This window comes from Anser cygnoides, chromosome 3, assembly GCF_040182565.1.
Source record: "Anser cygnoides isolate HZ-2024a breed goose chromosome 3, Taihu_goose_T2T_genome, whole genome shotgun sequence".
Lineage (NCBI taxonomy): Eukaryota > Metazoa > Chordata > Aves > Anseriformes > Anatidae > Anser > Anser cygnoides.
Window position 1 is genome coordinate 63325102 of NC_089875.1, and position 25867 is coordinate 63350968.

The following is a 25867-nucleotide window of genomic DNA, read 5'->3' on the forward strand; positions in this document are numbered from 1 at the left end:
AGAAAACACCAGCTCATAATAAAGGGTTGTTTGGTAGTATTCAAAGTGAGTTCATCCTATACAAAGGGAGTTGCTTGTTAATGAAGTCCACTGGCAAGGTGGAACTACCTTACGCTCTTTGAAATGCTCGTGGACAAAACTGTTGCTGTTTTACTTATGTGATATTCAGCTACAGACTTCCTATGAAGATCCTATGAAGAGTTTCTTTAGAGAGCATAGTGTCCTGAAATAGCAAAATCCAATGAGTTTTTACGTGCAGGGCATGAACTAGGAAATACGAAAAAAAGTTGTTGAAACTCTGCCTTGCTCACTGAGACAGTTTCAGAATTGAGAATGTGGTTTAGTAATTGCATGGTCATAATTTTTCCTTATATACTTTTCCCATCAAGAGTATGTACATGATTTAAGTATGAAAAGAAATCCCTATATTTAAGGAAAAAAAAATCTGTTGCTGCTAAATGTATTAAATTTATCCAAGATACGAATAGCGTAATATGAATGGTGTAATATATACTAGAGCCTTGTTCTGTTAAAAGCTTGTGTTAGAACGAGATCTGATAACATGTACTGTAGGGATCAGAATTTACTGTATGGGTTTTGGTGTACGTAACTTGCTATTGGTGATATCTAGGTTAAAGCTGGGGAGGGTGTGTTATATATATATATAGTGGCTATGCTTGTTTGTGCTGGAAGCAAATCTGTTGGCTCACTAATGGCATCTTCCACTTAAATCTTCAGTAAAAATATTCTTCTTTCTTCCTAGAGTTAGTCTTACTGCCTGTTTGCAGATTACATGTTTGTAATTTCACAAGGTTAAGGAACACAGTTGTGTAAGGGGAAAAATATTTGACAGAGCTTCTTTCCAGTGGCCATGTCTACACTATTTTGGGATGTTTTTTGAATGTGCTTTTCCACAGTCCAAAACTGCAGCTGCTATTGATGTAGCTAGGTAAATTGGCTGAAATACCCAAAATACTGCAACTTAAGCTACCCACTTCAAAACATAACTTTGCTATCATTCTTAAAGTTTTTCCTCTTATCTGTTATCTTCTGAAGTAGTTTGGATATGTACAGAGGAGTATTTGCTGCTTTGAGACGTTGGAGAAGGGCAGCTATGAGAACATAGTTCTTTTTTTAAAGAAACATGATTTTAAATCTTTTGATAAGAAATACTTGGTTTTAAGTTATTTTCAGCAATAGCATTACTTTGAGATGTGCTTAGAGCAACAAAGTATGTCAAGAATTGCTACTGTTCATTAGGGTACTAATCCACGTATGAGTTAAGTTGTTGACGTGTGTTCCAAGTAGCACTGAATTATGATACAGAATCTTCTGCCTTAAGCTGTTCAGAGTTGGGTTTGGGAACTAAATACTTGTGAAGTACTGACATAAATATCAGATATATGGGCACAAAACTTAAATTCAGAAGAGTGATAGCTCAAAGTTCTGTTGGTACATCTGTACTAGTAAAACAAATCCCGTGTCAAGCTTTCACTAATCCTGGTAGAATCTATAATGCTACATCTTCTTACCCTTCAAAATACTGTGACCTTCTGTTGGGGCAGTGCCAAAGCAGTAGAGGACCAATGGAATTGTCTGATGGATGTGCAAGAGACTAGGCAGTAGGAGGGAAAAGAACGTGCTGCCCTGTACACTGTAAATGACGGTATATTAAAATGCATTGTCAATTGTGTTGACAGCTTAAAAGCATACTGAAAAGCAGAGAGAAAACTAATTTTAAAGCTGTTATGTAATAGTTTTTAAGGATTTTGACCTGTTGAGTTTATCAAAACTAGTTTATCAACAAGAGATTGAGGTGAGATGATTTAATATTAAAAATACCTAAACAGGGGAAAAAAAATACTGTGGACCTATGGACTGCCTAATTCCTGAAAAGGAACATTTACCTCAGTCTGGTAAGAAGCTGGGTCTGACACAAATAAGAAACAACGACCAAATTTTTAATTTGGTGAGGACTGTTACTTCTGAAATCAGATTTGAGGATAGTGATACATTCTCACCACAACATGTCTGTAATCAAAACAGGTATCTTTCAAAAATTTTTATCTCAGTGATGTGGTATTCTATGTCGTGCTTTGAAAAACAAATTTCAACTTCAATCTAAATAGCATGATGTATAATCACAAATGTTCAATGATAAGTCATTTTTCATTAAGTGAAATAAAGCATCCAAAACTAAGGTATACGATAATCTCAGTATGTGTGAAAAACTTTTTGATTATCACAAAAGAAATAGCAAATGCAATATTAATGTTGCATTATACTGAAACTAATCTGTTTTATCTACTGAACAAAAGGAAATTGATGCCTCTTAAGAAAATTCGTGAAACATTTATATGCAGGCATATATACACGTTTGATGGAACTCTACTGTCAACTGACTGAAATCAGGAGACAGATATTTATATATTTTTAATAGTCTTACCTTTAAACCAGCCTGTGTGCTTAGTCAATCCTGAGGAATAATGCCCTTCCACAGAATGCACTGGCCATAAAGATATCAAGTCTTTCGTCTCCCTTATTGATGAATGTGGTCAATGAATACAGGCTGCAGGGCAATCAGCTTAGAAGAAAGATGTATAATACCTCTTGTAGTTCTTTAAGTTAAGAAACACCACAATAAATTCTGTTTCAGTCAATAAAGTAGTCAGTTCTAGTTCTATTTAGAACATAAAGTTGGCATCTAACCCTGAGGCTCTTGTTGCTTTGCTATGCATTGAACTCTGGGTTTGGGTGGTTATCCTTATCAAGGCATGGGAGGGATGGCAGGGAGAAAACTATTTATGAAAGATTAGATGGAATACTTTGGAAGGGTCCCAGATTTCTTAAATGACAACCTTGAACATTTTTAGAAAGTGGCAAGTGGCTTTATGGAATTTTATGGTCATTTCATTAATAAGCTTGGAGATTATAACTTAAAGCTAGCTGTCAGATCTTTTGAGGGTCTACCACTAAAGCAGCCTAAAAGAATTTAAAAAACAGTGATAGTTATTTCTTTACAAAATTAGTTTTTTCCTAAACAGCACGTGTAAATACTAGCTTTTTTCCCATCAACTTAGTTTTTAAACATTAAGAAGCTTTTCTTGGATCACTGTCAACAAAGCACTCAAAACTAGAGGAAGAAAAACTTGTTCCAGCGCAGCTTCTTAAAATTTGTTTGCATTCCTCTTATTCTTGCTGAGTTTCCTGGAGGGATTAAACACTAAGATGTGGAAATACTACAGCTTCCAAGAGACTTCAGTATTCTTTCTTTTTTTCACAGGCCCATGATACTAGGAATTAGTGAAAAGACAAATGGTATCTCTCCTTTTGCAGTTTTTCTTTTGATAATTGATTTTTGTTCCTGCTGGGCTTATTTTCCTTTTACTGAAGGATATGCTAAGGATTAGACAGAGCCAATTCATAAGATAGTGTCGTGGTCAAAACTGAGAGAGAAAGAATGTGACGTATCTACCACCTCTGCATGAGGTCTGCAAACAAAGTCAGCTCTGAGTTGAGTAATGCAGAATATATATTTTTCCTGAAACTTCTAAAGTCATTCTTTTGAACTGGAAATGTTTTTCCTCAAATAAAGGTAGTCCTCAATTAGCATGAAGATGAGGGATATTCTTTGTCTGCTGGGCATGAGCAGATTGCAGCTCTCCATGTGTCTTAGCTTGTAGACAGATTAACATAGCCTGTGCAGCACAGCATGCTGCTTAAAACCTGGCTCAGATTGAGCAGTCGTAAAATGGATTGGTGACTTACGCTGGTCATCCCATCTATGACAGTTAAAAGGAGGTCACTGACAACGTCAGCAGAGCGTGGAATCCTTTTCTTCTAGATAAGCTTTGTTGTTGCCTTTGTTTTTTTTGGCAGGCAGATTCTTTCAGAAGCATTAAGTCCTTCCACTTTCTTCTCTGCTCATCAGGGATTGTTCTGGAGGAGATTTCCTATGAAAGTAGCTCTGGTTTTTGCCTGTGATCTCTTCAGTTCTGGAATGTGGAGGTCTTTGTAGAAAAGAATATAATCAATCCATGTTTTTCAGAACAGGAGACATGGTTGGGAGTTCAGAGCAGAAAAATCTGCTGATTTATACCATTCTCAGATTTGACTCTCTGTTTTAAGAGAATTTCTGTCATTTTCTTCCAATTATTGGGCACATTGAGAACACTAACTGGAACATATGTCATGATGCACAGAAAAGAAAGAACTGAATTCCCTTTGCTTCACCCTCTCTGGAAATCTCTGTAATAGATTAGCTATACTGGTTTCCAGTTGCTTTGGGCAGAAACAAAATCCCTATACTAGACAGTAGGATAAGTCTGTTTAAAAAATTAGCTGTGGAAATGCTTTTTGTATTTCTGAAGCTCTGATTCATATTAAATATTTGGCTGTGATACAAGTTGTGATTAGTTGTACAACTTTCAAGTACTGTATATGGATTTTCTTCATCACTGTGACTTAGCAAATAAAAGCATTCACATAATTTCACAAACAGCACATTTTCCTTGTTTTCTTATGAATATAATCCAAAAGAAAAATGCAGATTGCATATTGAATCAGTTATTTACTTACTGTTCAGGTGAGATGACCTAAACTGTTTGGATGTAATCCAGGCTTTTGATATGGTTTGGCACCATGGCTTTTTAGCAATGTTCATGGAATTGAGAGTAGAAGGCATAATGCTTAACTGATAATTAGGAAGATTCTAAAAAAAGTAAATAAGATTAAGTGAAGGTACAAGAGAGGAGGGAGAAGAAAAGATGAGAGGTGTTTATACACAAAACTAAAATGGAGCAAGAAGGATCTGTGTTGGAAATGGTGAAGCCCAGACCTCACAGCTTAAAACAGCCTTGTTGCTGTGTATTGGGAATTTTAGGGAATCTGTTTCCCATTAGTTGACTGTGGAATGCTGTGCTCCAACACAATTATTTTAATTTCCCTCTAAGTGTCTCTATCATATGGGTATATACATATATATTTATCTTTTTAGGAGGCTCATCTATACATCTTAGCATAGAGTAACACAAGCTAGTAATAATACTTATTCAGAATAAGTTATATAAATAAATTCTCAAATATCCAACAGTTGGAAATCTTTTTGAATACATTGGCATACTTTATACTTTATGTCAACTTTGGTACTATATTTTGGTTCCTGTAACCTACAGGGAATGAAAAAATATTTTGCCTCTTCAGCAAGTCAGCTCTGATTTAGAAGTTGGACCCAAGCATGCTATATTTTATATTAGTATATATTAAAAGGAAGACCTCTTTCCTCTGCTTCTCTTTTCCAATAAACTTACACTAACCTTCACAATTGTTAGCTCAAGAGTTGCAGTATATTTTGTAGATGTATGCAGTCTAAAATCCATTATCCTCTGTTCGAAAAGACAATGCAACATTGTTTTAATTGACTAAGAAATGCAGAAAAACTGCATATTCATCTTGCTTCAAGTACCGAATTGTGTAAATGTAGTCGTGATGATCAATGAAATTGCAGGGAATCTCTTGATGATGGTAAGTACCTCATGAAAGGAATTTGCCAACACAAACTTTTTTTCACCTGATGTGGCTGAGAATCTGGTTCATTTGTGTATAACTCAAGTGAATTTCAATTCTGTTGTATTCTAATATATAGTTAAATAATGGTGCCTGTCTTCTAGATGTGAATTTGACCTCCAATTTCTAGTGATGTCATACAAGCATGAATTAGCTTGGCTTGTTCAACAGGAAAATGTTATGTCATGCCCCTCATGAGAACAAGCTTTTAAGTTATATAATAGTTATTTCAGTGGAAACTGAGCTGGGAATCCTTCTGTTCCAGGTTAGAACTTCAGAACAGAGTAGTTCAGTTGGAAGGGACCTACAAGTTGGACCTGGAGTCCAACTGCCTGACCACTTCAGGGCTAAGCACAAGTTAAAGGATGTTATTGAAGGCATTATCCATGTGCCAGAGAGCAATGAGGTTGCCTCTAAGCCTCCTTTTCTCCGAACTAGACAACTCAAATATCCTTAGCCTCTCCTCAAAGGACATGTCTTCCAACCCTGTAACAAGCTTTGTGGTATCTTAATGTTGTTGTGTTGTGGAGACCAGTATTTAAGGTGGGGTGGCATCAACTGCTAAATACAGTGACAGAATTGCCTCTTTTGACCTGTCTGTGCTGTGCTTAATGCACCCTAAAACAGTTTGCCCTCTTGGCTGCCAGGGCACACTGCTGGCTCATGTTGAGTCTGCTGTCAACCAGCACACTCCGGTCCCTTTCTGCTGAGATGTTCACCAGCCACTCGTCTCCCAGTCCGTATATGTGTCTGTCGTTACTCTGTCCCAGGTGCAACACCCAGCATTTTCCTTTGAGTTTCATGCCACTGTTGGTTGCCCAATGCTCCAATGCCTTTTGATTCCTCTGCAATGCTTCTTTTCCCTTCAAAGAGTCAACAGCACCTTCCAGTTTAGTGTCATCAGAAAACTTCCTAAAGATGCATTCCACTCCTGCATCCAGATCATCGACAAAAATGTAGAATGGATCTGGCCCTAAAACTGGGCCCTGTGGAACACTGTTAGTGACTGTCTGCCAGCCGGATGTAGCCCCATTCACTACAACCCTATGAGCTCTGCTGTCAGCCAGTTCATCACCCGGTGTAATGTGTTCTGCTTTATATCATGGTTGGACAACTGATCTAGAAGGGGCAGTGAGGGATGGTATCAAAGGCCTTACTAAAACCCAAAAAGATTACGTCCCCTGCCTTTCCTTCCACCAACAGGTGGGTGACCTTATCATAGAAGGAGACTTTTACCAAGGCAGGACTTCCCTTTGTGAGCCCATGTTGACTATGCCAAATAATAGCCATTATTTTTCAATAAATAATGCCTTTCAATATCCGTCAGGGTAATCTTAGTCCCTTGGAAAAATTATGGAGAAGACTGAGGTTAAGACTAACAAGTCTGTAGTTCCCTAGGTCTTCTCCCTACCTGTTTTGTAGATGAGTATAACGTTGGCTAGCTTCTAAGCTTCGAGTCCAGCAGGCACCTCCGCAGATTCCCATGACCTCTGATAAATTGTTGAGAGGGGTCCAGCTATAATGTCATCTAACTTCCCCAGTACTTTGGGGTGAATCCCATCTGGCCCCATGGATTTATGAACATTCAGCTGATTGCTTACAATTTTGGTGACCACAAATGGAAAGTCACCACTGCCCCAGTTTTGGTCCTCCAACACAAAGGACTGGGCAACCCAAGATCTGTCATAATGGTTAAAAAAGAAAGGTAAAAATGGCATTAAATGCCTTTTCTGCATCCTTACTTGCTAGGTGACCATCATTAAATATCAGTCCAATGTTTTCCTTAGACCTCTTCTGGCTGTTAACGTACTTAAAGCCTTCTTTGTTGTTTGACACCACCTCTGTCAACTCAAGGTGAGCTTTGGGTTTTCTTTTCTGCCTACAAATGCAGACTGCAGCTCTGTGTTCTCCCGGTAAAGCCAGACCTTGCTTATTTTCTTTGTCTAAGTTCCAAGAGGTATTCCCTGTCTAGCAAAAAGGTTTGTTTCGTAACTACTCGTAGTTTTCCTAACTTCTATGTAACCTGGTACTGACATTTTGTATATCTAATACAATATTTCTGTATGCCTAGATGATCTAATAATGTAAACATTCAAAATACTTCTCTCCCCTTTTTCTTTTCTATACTGAATTGGGAAGTATTGCTATTGTGCAAGGAAAACTTAAACTTCTCCTGTAGACTGTCACCCTTAAATTTTTGGATTGAAGCGACTTCACATGGAACATCTGGCAGTACTTGATAGGATGTAAGGGAGGAGACCTCGAGACATTTTATTTTGGTTCTACTGCTGGCCTAGCGAATGTCTCTCGTGTATCACTTTCTCCTCAGTGTGCCCATGTTTCTCTATCTATAAAATTAATTTTTGCTGAAATCTTTTTATAGATCAGCAAATTTTATAATTATCACAAAATACTTAGCTGGGGTCTTTAGATACCTATTTTAGATCAGTTTTCAATCTTTGAGCTTTTTAACAAAAAGTAAATGGGATATGATTCACGACCATATATCATCTTTTAAAAACAGGAAGAAGGTTGTTCTTTAGGAACTGGAGAGCTGAAGATGTAGTTAAATTGTTGAAATGTTACGCATCAAATCTTGTTATTGAATGGAATTTAAGCACTTATGTCCATATCTATATGCCTTGAAAAGAAAAAGTAATCAAAATTCTGTCACCTCAAAGGTTTGAGGGTGTAGTAGCCCTATTTTCCTCCAGAAAGTGCTGCTTTTCAATTAATCCATTAGACAATCCAAAGCAAGCATTCACTGTTTAAAAACAAATGTCATTACAGGTGCAGTTTCAGGAGCACTCTATTTAAACTTTACACCAGTGGAACAGGTCTTGAGACTTGTCATGAAGTTAAGATGCTGGGGTTGGGGGGGAAAGTTCATGATTTTTTTTTGTATGAATGTGTTGCCTCTTATGAGGCATTTGGTTGCATAGGAAAGAGATTTTTAGGCTCCTGAAAACAGATTGTTCTGTGGAAACTGAAATGAGGGCATAAAATCTTACAAATTTTCTTTTCCTAGTCTTCTAGCTGTTCAGTGGCCTGAACTTTTTTGTGTGCTAACGCAGCTTTTACTAGGCAATTTTTTATATGTGAGGGTGAAATCACAGTTGCTATATCCACTGTGGCTGTTCACTCCAGAAGTTGCAGGACCTGCATTTGGAGATGTGTTCTGGCCAGTAGTCTCTACAGTGTAACTTCACCCTTATTTGGTGTCTTCCTCCCCTGCCCCCCTTTCTGGCCTCACTGAAGTTTTTTGGCTATTACACAAATCATGACCTTTTTTCCTGTTTTGTCTTCAGTGCCTGTTTCCTGTTTTCTTTCCCTCCCCCACCCCATGTTTTACTTCTGGCTCTATCTCCAGTGTTGTCTTAGCTTTTTTTTACCATTTACTATTTTTTCCCAATTATTTTTTGTTTATAATAAAAGAATTGAGAGCTGGTAACATCACTCCTTCCTTTTGCTGTGTTTCTGTATCCACAGTTGCTGCTGAATGCGTGTTGAGCGTTAGTTTGTGTCATTCCTACTGTTTCCCAAAAGTCAGATCTATAATAATGTAGTTCCAAAGCTTTAAACAATAATGTGTTTCTCTTATCTTTACATAAGTATAGATGTACATGCTTTCTAAGTGATATGTTTCTTTTATTTATTGACAATCGTACGCCTCAGACTTCTTAGCCTAGTATGTCCCAGACTCATCTGCACCTGAGCTCCAGTTCTTGGTTTTAGACATCCCACTTTGGGATTTATTGCTCTAGTGATCTCGATTTGAGAGAACCTGATGTTCTCAGAATTTTATGCAAGAGTCTGAGTCTCTCTGTTTTGTTAATATATACCAATTTTCCATTTCTCATTACTTTATATTTCTCAGGGTATTTTAGAGGTGAATCCATAGTTAAGGAAAGGCTAGATAAGATATAGGATAGCTACAACTGTAAGCTTAAATATGGTCTTGGATGCAGGATAAGCATACCCATAGAGAATAGCAGTACACTTAAATGTGCTTTCAAACACTTGTCCTGTCAACACCTAAACTGTTGAGCCTAAAAGGAGGAAAAGAAACCCACAAACCTGTGCCGACTGGGAGTTTCATTCAAACAAGTATGTCTTTTTGGCATGTAGCTCAGAATGTCTTGCTATGTGTTTTTGTAATAAAACTATTATCTAATAAGTCGCTGTCAGCTCAGGTTTGTGTATGCCTACAATTGTTTTCCAGCTTTCAAAGTTTTCTTGCTATATAGAATGTGGCCTGAAAATGTGGCCCAAGAAAGCTGAATAAAGCCTCTACTTAATTTGATCTGAAAGCTTATTGTAATAGCACGCCATCTGTATCTGTACATGTTCATTAAAAAGCTTTTCTGCAGTGGGTGAGTCTGCTTTGGTAAACTGTACTTTGTGATGTGTATTTATATGGGAACGTCATTGCAAGTCACCAGTTTTTTTCCTTGTCTGCAGGACAGTTCTGAATACTCCTCCCTACCATTTCCTTGGTGTTCACAAATGAATTATTCTTTTAAATCTTTGTCTTCTTCTGCTAACTCTTCAAAAAAAAAAAAAAAACACACTTTGTTTAAATAGTTGCTCCCTTGAGGCTTTCCTGCATATCCTGTTATCTGTTTTATATTATAATCTTTCATGCTGGGAATGTCCTTCCAAAAAGCACAAAACAGCTAAAGCACTTAGATGACTAACGAATGTCTTAAGTGCTGAAGTCCAGGCTCAAAACCACCCTTATTAGCATAAAGTTCTCTTCCAGTTTTTGTTAGCGTTATTAGTGTTATTTCTGAATTTTAGAGCATCATTTTACTTTATGTAGCCCAGAGACATTGCAGTAGTCAAAATATTGTTAATGGTGAAGCAGTTCCCACAAGAAGTGGGAACCTTTTACAAAACTGCTGATATTTTCACTCTGCTAATTAAATACCAGCATTCAGAAGAGCCTATGGGAACGATGAAGTTTTGGCTGCCAATTTTATTTGCTCAGCTAGGAGGTATTTCTCTTTCTTTCCTTCACTGGTTTTTGTTGCTTGGGGTTGGAAACATTATGTTCCCCCAGGAGCAGTAGATACATGCTTTCCTGAAGAGCAGTATTATCTGTATTTTCAATACTTTGTTATATACTGCAGTCAATACAAGTATCTAAGAGGAAGTTTGCAGTGTCCTGCTTTAAATATATCATTTTAGGTGCATTGTAGCTATTCAGGGAAAAAACACTGAGCAGATTAGCTCTGATCTTTCAAGAGAATAACTCTGTTCCAGGAGCAGCTAGCTTGTGCTGACATTTTAATTTTTATTTTGCAGCTAGCACAAGACATCTTGGATGGCTTAACTTTGAGGTTTGAGGAATATAGGATGGCTGGGAGGGGATATGGGAATAGCATTTACTCAGTGCAGCAGCAGTTGTGAATCATGTTTTAAGCTATCCTCTTTTTCTTTATTTTTGATTTGCTATACTATTAATAGGCTAGGTTTATTTCCTTGAATGTGTGTCAATATCTCTGAAGGTCTGTCAAGAGTTAATTCACATATTGGCAACAGCATCGCCAGCAGAGAGCTGCAGCTTACCTGCGGAGATCTAGAATTATTTCACTGTATAGTTTGAAGTTTTGTACCTGTTTGGAGTTTGGATTAAGATTGCTTAAGGTTAATTGCCAGGGATGCCAAGTATAAAACAAGTATTTAAAACTGGCTACTTCTTTCCTATTGGTAGGAAGTGGTGGCAGTGTCAGTTTTGTATTTCAATTTGCATCCTGATTCAGGGGGAAAAACGGAGAGAATTTTACACCTGTCAGCTATTTAAAATAATTTATAATCTTAATGTCACTTTTTCCGAGTTCTTATTTCCCTCAGTTTAACAATACTGATTGATGTTTACACGTTTCTGGCTTGCCAAAGAGAGCTGTTATTTCCATAGTGCACATATTTGGCAGTAGCAAAAAATTTTGAAGGGTACATTAAAGCTGAAATATAGAACCGATGCTGCCACCACAGGAAAGACACTTCTGTGGTGATGCTTACACCCTGAAGCTTTGTAAATGTTGTTTGTTCATTGAACTTGGTTCTTGTACGTGGCAGAGCAGACTGCCTTAATGCGTTCTCAGTTGGTTTCTGCCATTGCTTATAAGCTGAATAACCCAAAATAAAAAGCTAACAGGCATTTGTGATCTCAGTAATGTCCGCATCTTTGACACTCAACCTTGACATACTGGTGAAATAAAGACAATGGCTATATCTGCTTATGAAAGTTGCGCCCAGATGTTCTGCTTGTAAGGTCTGTCACTAGCATTCTACCAAAAGCACAGATTAGTCACTTGTCACTTCTTTTTCCTGAGCTTGAATTCTGGTATTGTGGCTATTTCCCTGTTTTCCATGCTCTTATGTGTTTCCGAAACATGTGAGATAGTAATAATTCTCTATATGACTTCCACTAAAGAGGAAATAGATGCTTGTCAAAACAATTGTGCATGTCTGGGATTCCAGCATCCAGAAGCTTTATTACATTGGGGCCTCTCAGTTTAGTGGGCGGTGGTGGGGAAAGTCTTGGGTCCTAGTACATCATCTTTCAACCTGAGTTGGCAAGTGCTTTGATCAACTATGTTATTGTGAGTGCCCTGAAAGGATACTTTGTGCAAGAGTAGACTTAACGTTACACATATTAAAAAAAAGTTTTTAATCTTGCTGATGCATTGCAAATGCAAAGAATAAAAGTTGGAAACTAAAAATTTATCATGGCATCTAGAGAGAAATCACCTCCAAATCAGAACAAGCTTGAGTAATTCACAGAACCTAAATGGATTTTTTTTCAAATTTCTTTAATCAGAATTGGAAAAAGTGAAACGCTTGCCTGTGCTTCGGTGGAATTGTGGCACTGTCACAGAAACAAAGCCATTTGGTGGTACGGGATGGGGTTGAAGGAAGGGTATGGAGCCAGGAGAGAAAGCATTGCTCAGAACAAATGATCGCTTACTGCAGTCTTTAATCTTTAAAATTGTGGTTCCCATGAGGGGTTAATGCGAACGGTCAAAAACGACTGTAAACTTACAGCTTTTATTTCTAAGATAGTGAGAGATTTTTTCTCAAACTGTTGCTTTTAGTTTGTTGGACAGACAACAGGAAAACAGAGCTGTCTCTTGACCCATGTGCGTTTTCTGGCTGCTGGAATGAAAAGATTTGGAACTAAATCCCGGTTTTCCACTGAACATGCCCTTCTCTAGCAGTGTCAGGGCTTGGGTGGGGTCACTCTTGTTCAATAAAGCTTTTCAGAAGTGTTGGATTCTCATCAGCTTGCAACTTTTTTTTCAGTGCAGGGGAACAGCACAATGCTAACTTGATAAATAGATTATATATATGCGTGTATGTACTCTGGCAGAGAGATTGCTTGATTTGAATTAAGATGCTCTCTGAGACTTCTTAGCCTTGATATATCAAAGATATTGTAGATTGTAAATGCAGAATTGATAGACTCCTGTTGTCTCTGGATGTGGAATGGATAACATCGGCATAGGTGAAAGGTTGTATATTTGCTTAAATGTAATCCCAAAGATGTTCTGATGTTGGCTTCAGAGTTTGGCTTCGTGTAGCACTTGGAATGTAGTTGTGTTCTGATTTTGTTGAAAACTTTACTGTTATAACAAGCTTTGCATATTGTATGGATGCTGTGACAAATAATGCAGTCTTCAGTGATTTCTATACAATTTGGGAAGCAACACTTTCTAAATATGTTTTATTATATGCTTTTAGACCACTACCCGGTATCAGTAGACAAATTTTATCAAAATAGTGTTTAAAGACTTTTCATTTATTTGCGTGTTTCATAGTAGTATCTTTCCTTTCTGAGGCGTTATACCCCTTAAACTGAATTGTCCTTTAAAACTAATGGTATTAAGTTGTATGTGTATTGCAATAAATGACTTATTCACTAGAAAAAGCAATCTTCTGCAAAAGGTGCTTTATGATAAGCTGGGAGCACTTAAATGATAGATGTGGACTGATGAGCTGCTTTAATTGGAAAAAGATACTGAGAAAGTTATAGAAACCTTAGGTTGGAAGGGACCTTAAAGACCACCCAGTTCCCACCCCCCTGCCATGGGCAGGGACACCTCCCACCAGACCAGGTTGCCCAAAGCCCCATCCAGCCTGGCCTTGAACACCTCCAGGGATGGGGCATCCACAGCTTCTCTGGGCAGCCTGTGCCAGTGCTTCACCACCTGAGTGAAGAATTTCCTCAGTCATATTCACTGATTCTATCTTGACTTTATAAAGAGGATTTGACGTAACTTTAAGTTGTTTTCTAGAAATTTGTTAACGTAAGTTTTATTGTGAAAGTCTATCTAGACTGCAGGTACTCATTGTTCAGTTTTTGGCAGAAATAGCTTTCTCTGTCTCATTTCATTTGCTGTCTATATCCTTGATGTCTTTGTCTTACTCTAATACTTACCATATTTATATCAGATACAGAAGCATTTCTTAAGCTCACATCTTCTGTAAGGAGTAATCAATTTTTTCTGATGTCTTGGTATTCTGTGTTGCAAGAAATGATAACACGCTTGGAATATTTTTCTCATGCTACAAATCTTAGTTCTACAGGCTTAATGTTTATGTTGGGACAAAAAATGTTTTCCTGGCAATACACATAGGCTACTATATTTAGAAGCATTGTATGTTTGCAGATACTCAGCTGTATGGTGGCGTAGATGTGACTGTGAAGGCTAAGAAAAATATCTGGTCTTTTGAGTAGTGACTTTGCTACAAAAGTTTATGATGATCGTTCCCGTTAACTCTGGGGCTGCTAGCCACCGTGCACGTGCCAGGACAGACTTCTTTGGAAAATGGCTTTTATAGACCTAGTAACCTTTGAGAAGGTGCTGTTTTGTGCCTCTTCAGATCTTGAAGATGTGTGAAGGCTATATGCATATGTGTATATAATTAGACACATGCTCATGTGTACTTAGATAGATAATAATAATTTTTTAGTATCACAGAGTAGTAATTCAGCGTCTGGTTCTGAAGTCCTGTATATTTTTTTAAAAAAAATCATGTTAACACTTGTGAGAAAACATACAATTACTTGCCGTAACTTGAACTATGGTTCACACTGAAATACTGTTTGCTGTTTTCAGTTTGGTCTTTGAATTGTGCTGGGGATTTTTAGAACTATTATGGCACCATCTGCTGACCAATGTCAAGACTGGCAATGACAGTTTGCTCACCTGGGTGCTACACTGAAAATCAGCTGCTAGTGAGGAATTGAGGCAGTTTGCACAGAATCATAAGAAGAAAGGGCAATTTTTAGCTGGCTTGTGTTTGGGATAAATACTTTTATCAGGAGACACTGTTGCAAAGGGTGGATCATAACACAGCTTTAGTTGTCCAGTCACCTGGACTATCGCAGAAGGCTTTTCTGTATCAGCTATGAAGCTTTAAAAGAAATCAAATTGTTTTTTTTGTCTACATGTAGTAGAGGATTGTTCTTGTTACTCTGCACTTCAGTACTTTATCTTCTGAGCTTGCAGAGGAGAGATTTGACAGCATAAGATCAGTTTAGGCTCCAGCTCTGGTGGTCTTGTCATAACATGGGAAACTGCTTGACTCTGACCTGACTGTTGCTTAAGTTTAAAAAGTTTGAAGTTTAAAAAAAAAAAAAGGAAGAATTCACTTCAAGTCCAAAGAGCTGCTTCAGTCTTAGATTATGTACGTGGATTAACACAATGACCAACAAATGCAAAATCTGCTGAGACTTTTTTTTTCAGACCTCAGTAATTCTGCCACTTGAGTGTCTGCCTAGGGTTCCTTCTGTTTTTTACTCTCGGTGCGGATTTCTTATGCTCATTCACATTTGTCATTTCAAAATGAAGTATAAGTTTAATGCCATCTTGCAATAGAAGGAGGTGAGATGAGGAGAAATTTTGTCCTGCTGTAGATGTTTAGAGGGCTTAAATTAAGAAATGGAGAAAATACTTGATTGTGCTGTTTAGTAGGAGCAAACTTGAGTTTATGATGCCGCCTTGGAGACAGGAGGGGAAGAAAAGATACAATTAAAGCTTCAGACCTGTCAATTTTTTAGCCTAAATGGGTTTGGTTTTGTCCATATCTTCTGAGAGATGTTATCTGCTTACTTCTGTTTTTTGTTTTGTTTTCCTGATACATTATTAGCTGTTAAATTGCAGGGCTGGATGAGACCTTTAGAAACCCTTTTTAGCTACTTTCTTAGAGATACATGGGGGAAAAAAATCATCTCTAACAATGAAACCTCCAATCTGACTTTACTAAGCAGAGTGGATCATTCTGTGATTATTCTTTGATCAGCAGATGTTTGGATTTTTCTCTCAGGAAAATTAATCTGTTTATATTAGTCATTTTGATTTGGAAAATAAGTTTGTACATTGTTTTATTGAAATTGATACCTGCCACTAGGAAAGAACAGCACAACAGTTCATTTCTCTGTAAGATCTGAGGATATAAGCAAAATGTAACATGACTAGTAGCAATTTCCAAACTGGCATACTAATACGTGGTTTTAAATAGCAAATTCTTTGATCTCAACAGCTAGTCAAATGGAAGCCTCCCTTTCAGAGGCTTATTACCTCAGAAATAATATAATACATAAATGTTAAAACTTTAATGCTATTTGCAAAGTATGTTAGATAAAACACGGACTTTATAAGCAAAGGAAATGGCTACATAACTGTAATGTTTAAGCTCTAATTATATTCAGAAATTGCTAATGCAGCAGTAGATATACTACCTTTTAACTTCCTTATTAGTGAATATTAGTGAATGCTTTTGCTTTAGATAGTGAAGGCTGTTAAAGTAACAAACGAGGAAACACCTACCACATGTAGTTAGACTTCTGGTCTTGAGATGCTTGCTTAGTATGAATTTGCCTGTGGATATATCAAGGCTCCTGTGTCTTCTGACTAAGATAATTATCAAGTTTGCTTCCTGTAGCTGAATGTTGTCCGTCCCCTTTTGCCAGAAGGGCTTATCTTGTGTGTTTGGGCATCTATTTCGGGCATCTATTAGCTTCTGTATCTTTTTCCCCGTATCTGGGAATGGTCTAGATTAACTGGAGTTATTTCTGACTACTTATGAATGTGCTTTGGAAGTTTGGAGGTGGTGTGTTTCATACCTTCTTGTGATCTCTACTGGTTTCTAATAGACTTCAAGTGCAGTTTAAGCTGTCACCTCCTGACTGTAATGGCAGGGATTGATAGCAGTTGATTTTCATGCAGAGATTCCAAGTTACAAAGTTGATTGTAACTAATCTGCTGATCTCAAGGCCAAACAAGTGTACCATTAATTTAAAAAGAATTGTTTGAAGAAGGTTGTAAATAATCAGTGACTTCTGATAGAATCCAACCACTTTAAACTTTTAGTACTTTTATTGTTGGACCCTTGGGGCTTATTGTTGCTGGTCCACTTCAATAAATTTGGAAGTGTAATGTGATTACTTTTTCTAAGTAACAAAGCAGCAACATCTAGTGCTACACATTAGGGTAGTTGGGGGGGGTTCTGAAAAATCAGCTAGAATTAACAATCAACAAATAACAATGTTGCTACTAAAGATTATTAGTTCATATCCAGTTATAGCATTAATTGTCTTTAATTTGATCTCTTCTTGAGTATTACTAAAAATTACTGCAAATAATGGAAGAATCAATAAAAAGTGTGATGCTACATAACTATTTTTCTTGTTGCTTTTTTTTAGTATAAGCTGTGACAATGACAACTGAAGTTGGCTCAGAAACTGAAGTAAAGAAAGATTCCGAGCAGGTGGGACCAGACAAAGCCAAGGACAAGCCTGAAGAAGCATCAGAGACTGTAGAAAATGAAAAGTCCGGGAAAACATCCTCTGAAGAAGCTCAAGATTCTTCCTCTGTCCCAGCACCAGCAAGCCATAGTAGCCCAAGTAGCCAGAAGAAGGAAAAAGATTCATCTGAAAGCAAGGGTATTTCTCGCTTCCTTCCTCCCTGGCTTAAGAAGCAAAAATCCTACACACTGGCAGAGCCCAAAGATGAGGCCAAGAAAAGAGCAGCAGGGGAAGAACAAGTAGTTGAAGAAAGTGAATGCCATCCACCAGAGGGGATGGCTCAGCCAAAAAGGATTTTAGAAGTGGTGGCTGAGAATAATGCTAAAGCAGATGACAAAGAAGAAAAACACTCTGTTAGTAGTGCTGAAACACAGGTATGTGTGAGAAGGCTACTGAACGCTTTGGAAAGATTCCAAGGGGACTTGATTGATTTATGTAATTCATGTATGGCCTTATTGGTATCATCATGAAAAGATAGCAGTTATTATCTGGCATTTTGTGCAATTGGATTGATACAGTTATGAGTAATGTAGCTGACTTAAATGGTTCCTTCTCGGTGGCACTATTTATTTTTTTGACTGCAGTTGTTTCAGCTGTGACTTGAGTGTAACCTTATCGTTTGGTGTAGTCAACAGGGGTAGTGAACTGTACTATTGAGGTAGAAATGAGCAGGGATAAGAGGAGAAGCTTCTTAACCAGCTTTGCCTCTGAAGCCATTGTATTCCACAAATACCGCCTTAGTGACTTAATCTGTTTGTTATCTGTTGTAGTTAACTCAGAGTCCTTAGATGTTAATTTCTGTGTTATACTTTACTTTGAAACCATGATTGTAGCCACTGCTCTTACTGATTTGCTCTGGAGATTGATGCTGAGTTCCAAAGCAAACACCGCATTCTGCAATGTTCTCAAGTCTTGCTTTTTTTTGATGTGAAAAGTTGCACATCAGGTCTTAAAACTCAAGCCTCATATTCTAGGGCCACAATGATGATTAAGGGCATGGAGAATCCTCTCATAGGAGGAGATGCTGACACACTCTAGCCTGGAGAAGGGGAGAGTTGGGGGAATCTTATCAATGCGCATAAATACCTGAATGGAGGGAATGAAAAAGGAGCCAGACTCTTCTCATTGGCATGCAGTGAAATGAGAAGAGGCAGTGGGGACAAATAAAAATAAAAAACTCCAACTCAGCACATGCATCTTTTTTCTCCAATATCTGGTCCCCAGTGGAAGACCTTAATGCTTACAGGGGTTATTGTACTTCCATTACATGCATAAATTACATTAAAGCTTAATGTCTTTTTTAGTGGCTTATAAAATAAATGAACAGGGTAAAAATATCTAAATTCAGGACTTTGAGTCATTTAACAGAATTGTTTGACTGTATTTTATATAGCCTGCCAAAGAAGATGGTAAAGAAGAAGTAGAAAAGGTTGCAGAGGAAAAGGAAGAAAAACAAGAAAAAGAAAAAAAGGAGACAAAAGAAGTGCAGACAGCTGAAATTATTTCCCAGAAATCTCCCAAGAAAATTAAAACTGTGCAGTGTAAAGTGGTTCTCTTGGACGGCACGGAATACAACTGCGATCTAGAGGTAAGGCATCAATTCTTTATATAAAGAACACTTTTTTATAGAGAAGAAGAAAAACTTTCATTGCATTGAGAGCTTAACAAGTATGTTTTTGTATATCTAATGAGCTCATTACAAAGTTACATTCCCATTACTGTCATTAAGGCTCAGTTAACTTTTCATTTTAAAATTCCATCTTTAAGTATATAACCTTAAAAATGCAGTATGAGGTAAACAAAGATAAAACGCAATAAAGAAAACTGTTCAAAGGTGCTCTCTCTTGCAGCTCAAATGTTTTTTCCTACAAAAGATGAAGGTAGTGTCACGTGTATTAATACAAGTTGTCTTGAGTTATTTAACTTCATTTAAAAATAATAATCTCATCTGGAGATGCATACTTTTAAAGGTTTGCTTCAAAACAAAATTGTTATAGTTGCAAAATCCAAGTTACAAAAATATGATTAATATTATTCCTCAAAAATGTTCATCAACAAATCTACCATTCAGTTTTGGTGTGCTGATGCTCATGACTAAGTCTGAACGAAGTTCTGTCTTTTCCAGCTTGTTCCTTAGCTTCTTACTTACAGAGTAGCGAATGAATTATAGGTACTGTTGATGAATTAATTTGTTAGGTGGCAAATTCAAACTAAAATTCTTGTTTTAAATTTAATGTGGATTCTGGAAAATGCTTTTTTGAGACTAAAAGCTTCCATGGCTTCAAAAAGTGATTAGATAAATGTTTTGTAGGAAAAAAATGTAGGGAGGTGTTACACAGAAAGGCACTTGGGCTCAGGAAACCCTAAAGCTGAGGATTCTAGAGATGTAGGAACAATATAGGGATTTCTTGTGTCGTGTTTTTATTTTCAAGTTTCCCATGGTCTTCTGTTAGATACAATGTACTTGTCTAGAATCCTTTTGGTCTGAGTTTTTTATTTTGAGAATTTTTGTGTGAAGTAGTAAGTAGATCTGATCAGCAGGTTTATTCAGGTAATTCTATGAGTAGCTCCTGAAATGTTTCTCTTGTTGACTCTGGGGTGTAAAGTATTGTGCACCCCTGCGTTGTGTGAATAGGTCACAGGCTTATCCCTGGACCAATGAATTAAAACCACCATAATTAACATATAAAGAAACTAAGTAAATTTAATGTGTTTGACTGCTGTTGTGTGTCTGAGCAAGTCCTTGTTCTAGTAGGACTAGTATTAGGCAAGATGATGCTTAGTCAACTTAGCGTACTTCTTTCAAAGGAGGTTTTTAAATTTGCATTCTGCTTACTGTGGTGTCTCCAGCCTGTCCAGATGCCTATATCTAATTTCTCTACCTTGCTTTTTGCTTTGTGTCAGTGTGTGTCTCCCTTGCAGTACTGCTATAGTAGTACTGTGGGCCTGAGCTGTGTTGCACTATCCTCGCTACGTAGGAGTTGCTCAGCAGACTTGTGGCTGCTTCCCGTACAGGAAAGAGAACGCCACAGCTTCTGTTTGCTAGGTGTTCACTGCCTGTTGGCATTGGTAAATCAGCATGCTATTGAGTTATCCAAAACAACTCCCAATAGCTTAAATTAGATGAGAAAGTGTCACTTGTATTGATAATAATACAACCTAAAGCTCTGTTGCAGTGGTTTAGTATTATGTATGAAAGGTCTTATGTACACAGACAACAACAAAAAAAGCAAATTATGAATGTGTTATACGAGTGCAATTGGAAAACAAAAATCTGCTGGTTAGGATGACGCAGGGGAAATTCCTTCTTTGTTGGAAGCTTTATCATCAAAAATTGAAGGATGCCTTTGTGCAACTTCTCAGTAAAGGTAAAAGAACGAGGTATTTACTCCAGGACATAACATTAAGTAGCTTGTAAAATTAGCTTTCATTTACCCATTGAAGCTTTTTTCTAGTTTCCTGTCATAATCTTTAAACTGATGAACATGATATCCAGGGGTACTTAAAGATCAATTAAAAGTAAATGTTAGGAGGGTACTGCAATCTTCTCCTTCACCTGACCTCTAATTTTAAGGCTTCTGAGAGAAGCCCAGTTTATTCTGACTTTTATAAATGTGCTATTAAAAACATTACCTTATATACTGAATTTGCAAGATCTCTGCAGGGTGCAGAAGGCTAGGATCGGTGGGATCTCTGAAGAATTAATAGTGAGATTGTTTATGGAAATTCATGAGATTATACTGTTATCAAAACTGATTTTCAGAATAGCATAGAAATGTAGTTTGAGCAGATACTGCATAAAGTTTCTGGATATTATTTCTAAAGCTGAATGTTGAGAACATGGAGAAGCATGTCTTATTGCCTGTTCTTTATTTTGATAGGACAAGGAAACAATTTTTAAAACCCTGTTAGAAATCAAATATGAATAAATCTATTTTTAAGACTTTCAGAAATGTCATGATGACTTAAGTTTTATTTCATTTCTTAGTATATCTTTATTTCTTCAAATGTATATTCAGGTAGCACAGAATTGCTTATTCATTGTTTGACAATATGAAATACTCCCTGGGAATACTTGGCTGTAGTTTGCTGGAATTTTTAAAGAGTGTATTTTATAGTTGGTAGCGGTGCAAACTTACTGGAGCCTTCATTTGTCAAATAAGTCCTATTCCTGATGTTAAAACCAAACAGTTTCAGCGTATTTTCTTCAAGTACAATATTTCAGCTGTCCAGGGATCTCTACCTGATGGTCTCAAATGTACACCACTTCACCATAAGCTAAGTCCAGCTGTGGAAAAGCAATAGTGAAGGCATCCTTGATGTTAGTTGTCTACATGCTTTTTGAGCTGTGTCAGCAGAAGAAAAGGTTTTATCACAATAAACAAAACACGAACATGAAAAATACTCTACAGAATAATTGTTCTCCAGAACAAATTGTGTAGGGTTTTGCATACCAATGTTCTGAAGTTGAAGGAATTCTGTCTCTAAAAGCTCTTGAAAAATGTTTATACATATGTTTGTATTTAGAGGCAGATGGGGTGTGAGTGTGTGTGTATATATATTATATTTTTTCAACAGATTTCTAAAAGTAAATATAGGAAATTGACACAGATGGTGTAATAACTGCAGAGTACTTCTTTTGCTTCCACTGAAGCCAGGATGTTTAAGTCTGTTTAAATCTGAATGGTATCTCTGTATTAATTGAAGACTATGAATTGCATCGGCCTGGGCTTTTTCACCAGCCAAAAATGAGACAATGCATAATGCGATGACGTCCATCACGATACATTTTAAATGGTAAACAAGATTTCTAATCACTTTCTAATTCACTTTCACAACTGAAAAATATTAATCTGCAGATTAATCTTAATCTTGTTTCCTAATTATTGTAATAAACCTTTGCTATAAGAACAAAAGTAAAAATCAAGGAGGGTGGGGGGAGTGATGAAGTGGAATCGGAACAACCTGGTTTATATATTCATTTGAATCATGTTTCTAGGACATGAGGGCTGCTGACTGCAATTTTACAAAATATTTTTCTTAAATACAAGTAGCTTTTATACTTGACTACTGTACAAAATATTAAAATTCTCAGAAAACTGTTTCAACTGATAACTGAAACTTCAATTTCCACTCTCTGCAGTAGATCTTATTAGATGAGTTTCTGGTACGGATCTTTTCTTTAGTCTTCCTTTAATGTTTTGTGTTTGAGTGAATGATGATGGTTCATTTCTGCTTTACAAAGTAACAGTGTATAATCGTACAAGACTAAAAAAGCAACTAAAAAACCCTCTGCTCTAAATACAAATTGCAAAGCTCAGTTTCTGTTTATTGTTTCTTTATTAAATCAAATTTCAGGGTGATTTTCAGAGTTAGGACATTCCTTATGCTTCTTCTAGTTCTTGCTCTGTACTGTACACAAACTTAATTATATTTTATTGTTAGAGATGCTTCTACAAATATTTTTACTTGCTAAAAAGGAAATAAAACTGGAAAAGTACTTTGCTTTCACTACTTTTGTTTCACAGTCAGAAACCTGTCTTTTTATAATTGACATCTCTTTATAAGTGCATTGATAGTATGACAATTAACAATCGGGCTTAAGCTAGCTTGTAGTTGGTGATATAACTGGGAGGAGAGGCTGATGTATCAGAGGGGCTGTGCTGCTGCTCAGAGGGACCTGGACAGTCTCTAGGACTGGGCAAAGAAGGATCTCAGTACAGGAAATGCAGAGTCCTACACCTGGGAGGAATAACCCTATGGGCTGACTGGCTGGAAAGCAGCTCTGCAGAGAGAGAGAGCGCCATGGGGTCCTAGTGGACAAGGGAAGGGGAAGGGGCACTGACAGGTTCCTGGACTGCAGCAGGAAGAATTTGGCTCAAAAGAGGTGGTCCTTCTCCTCCGCCCAAGTTCTCTAATTGTGCTATGGCAAAAGCCAAAAACATTAGGGCCCTTGGTGGGAAAAGACTCAGGAACCGTACGGGTTTGTATCACAGTATGTCGAGTTAACAATTCTTTTTAAAAGCTCTGTCATCTCCCATTGAATAGTTTGTCCCTTTATAGTTTTTTTCCGGTGTATTTGAATGGAAAAACAACATAGCTTTTATATACATATAAAAAATATATGTATACAAGTGATTACTTGTATACATATACAAGTGATAATTCCTTCTGGAAGGATGAGAAAAGTGAAAGGGATCATTTATGTGTAAATATTGTCTAAGGAAAAGCTGTGTTCTCAGCTAAATGAATACTATTGCTTGTTCTGTGACCTCCTATGGGAGAAAAAGCAAGGTTGAATTTTCAGTTTGTTCTCTTTGCAAGAAAAAAGTCCAGACCTTCTCTTTTTTTTCCACATAGACAATAGCTATTACTCACACTGTTTGAAGAAATATGCTTTCCAATTCAAAGTCTATGCATTTTGCCAGATCTGTGGCTTTGATTTCCATGTAGCCTTCTTACTTCTGTTATTCTATACATGTACTTGGGTTCCATCCTTCTCTATGAACTTGGTAAATTCAGAAGTGAAAACAAGGGGACTCCAAAGAGTGCACGTATTAGATGTGATATGTGGGGATGAGTGGGAAATAAATTCATCTACTCCAGGTCTGGGTTATGGATAAAAGAACTCAAATCCTCTTTTTGTGGTGCTAGAGACTTGGAAGTTCTGTCTCTGGAATCTGCATCCCTTAAGAGTTTTCTTAGAGTTTTGTGATGCCATCATTTGGAGAGAATAGGGAAGAAGCCCAGGAACTCTTAAGAAGTTTTGTTTTCAGCCTGTTGCATAGTTATCTGTCATGATTAGCTGCATAACATGCTATATGAGATGCCTTTATTTCCTCTATTAACTTACAGTTCTTATAGTGGCTGGTGTTACTTATTTCAACTTGCTCGATTATAACCCATAAGTAATGGCAAATTGCAGAGATCTTCCTTCAAAGATTATGTCCAGTATTGAAGTATTTAACACTGAGTGGTTGAGACTGACACATCTGTCACTTTCTCCAAATGCTTCTTAAATTGTTTTATGCGTGGAAGATTTAATTATATGCTGCAGAAATGTTATTTCTGTATAATGTGTATTTATGTGACATGCAGAATGCATTGAGAGAGATTTCTGAGTAAACAAAATCCTAATGACTTCTCTTTCTGCGTTTAAATGCTTCCGAAAGCTAATTTCTGTATGTCATCTTTCAAATGTGTTGTCATTTGCTGGTGAGTACCACAGAACAGAAACTGATAGGAGGTGCTCTGTTAGAAAATGTTAGCTGCCTCAGTGGTGTTAAAGCTAACTTATATTTGAAATTGCTTATGGAGAGGGATGGAGGGAATTGTTCACTTACAGCAAATCAGCACATTTTTACTATGATAGAGACATCTTTGCAAATGACTGTATAATTTGATTCTGTTATATCATAGTTCAGAATTAATCACAAAATGTTGCTCTTGGAATACACATACATTTGTACCCTTCATGTTTCTTTGCCACTTTGTATGCTTTGGGTATTGATAATTGCTGTAAGTTTGTTTTTTTTTTTGCAGCTGCCTAGTGTTTGACTAGGGAGTTCTCTCTTTTGGCTTGTTTTTGCATGTCTTTCCCATTGCCCAGGGCATACCTGACATGGTAGATGTTTGGCTTCTAACATAAAGCACATCTCAGATATTTCTTTTATTGAGGCTTACTTTGTAAATTAATTTATCACCTTTGAGAATTATCTTTGTTCTTTTGCCCTTAGAACTCTTTATTTTGCCTTAGTAGATCTTCTGACTGGTGTCAACTTGCCAGTCTGAACTTAGTTAAGTCAATAATTCTTTTTATAAAGAACTTCTTAAGCAGATATTTCAGCTTCTTTGGTGACACTTTCCTTCAATTTTTTTCTATATTCTTTTATTATTCTGCTTTTGTAGATGCAAATTGGAAATACCTGGTTTATAGCCTGTTTCTTTAGTATAGCTTCTAGAAATTTTCTTGTCTGAACACCAGTTCTGGCAACCTTTAAGGTTGCTGTCCACCAGAAAAGTTGGTGTAGTGAAGCTAAGCTTTGTAGCAAGTGAAATCTATTCCTCAGTTCTTTTAAACTCGATATTCTTACTCTTGTGGTGCTTTGTGGTCTTTGATTTTGCCAAAACTGAACAGTAGTTAATTCTAATGCCAGTGTCTCTGGTATTTGTTCTGAGAAGTTAAAAACTGTAAGTGGGACTAGTGTTCTAGTGTTACAAACATTGATACCAGCCACTCTTCAAACTTGCTTAATTTTGGGGAACTAGGAAAGTTCCATAAGGAAGCAAAATAACCTCCGTTGAAACGTTATATTTAAGTCCTTTAACTTTTAGTCTAAAGCACATGAAATTGCTTGTTGGGTTCCATGATAACAAAATAGGTTGGTTTTCTGTGTCCCATAACTTGAAAGTAAAAATGTCCAAAGCTACTTATCACATAAATTTCTTAGAGATAAATAAGGGAATGTGATAAATAAGGGAATAATA

At 37.0% G+C, this 25867-nt stretch overlaps 1 protein-coding gene across 20 annotated transcripts in view; it reads left to right on the forward strand.

Annotated features, from left to right (window-relative positions):
- EPB41L2 (erythrocyte membrane protein band 4.1 like 2) overlaps nt 1–25867 on the forward strand; it is a 113176-nt gene that overhangs the window by 29841 nt on the left and 57468 nt on the right. For all 20 annotated transcript variants that reach the window (XM_048075652.2, XM_048075653.2, XM_066994292.1 and 17 more), the window contains 2 exons: nt 17279–17754; nt 18774–18968. In XM_048075652.2, coding sequence (XP_047931609.2) covers nt 17293–17754; nt 18774–18968 — 657 coding nt within the window. In that variant the 5' untranslated portion in view covers nt 17279–17292. The remainder of the gene's footprint in view (nt 1–17278; nt 17755–18773; nt 18969–25867) is intronic.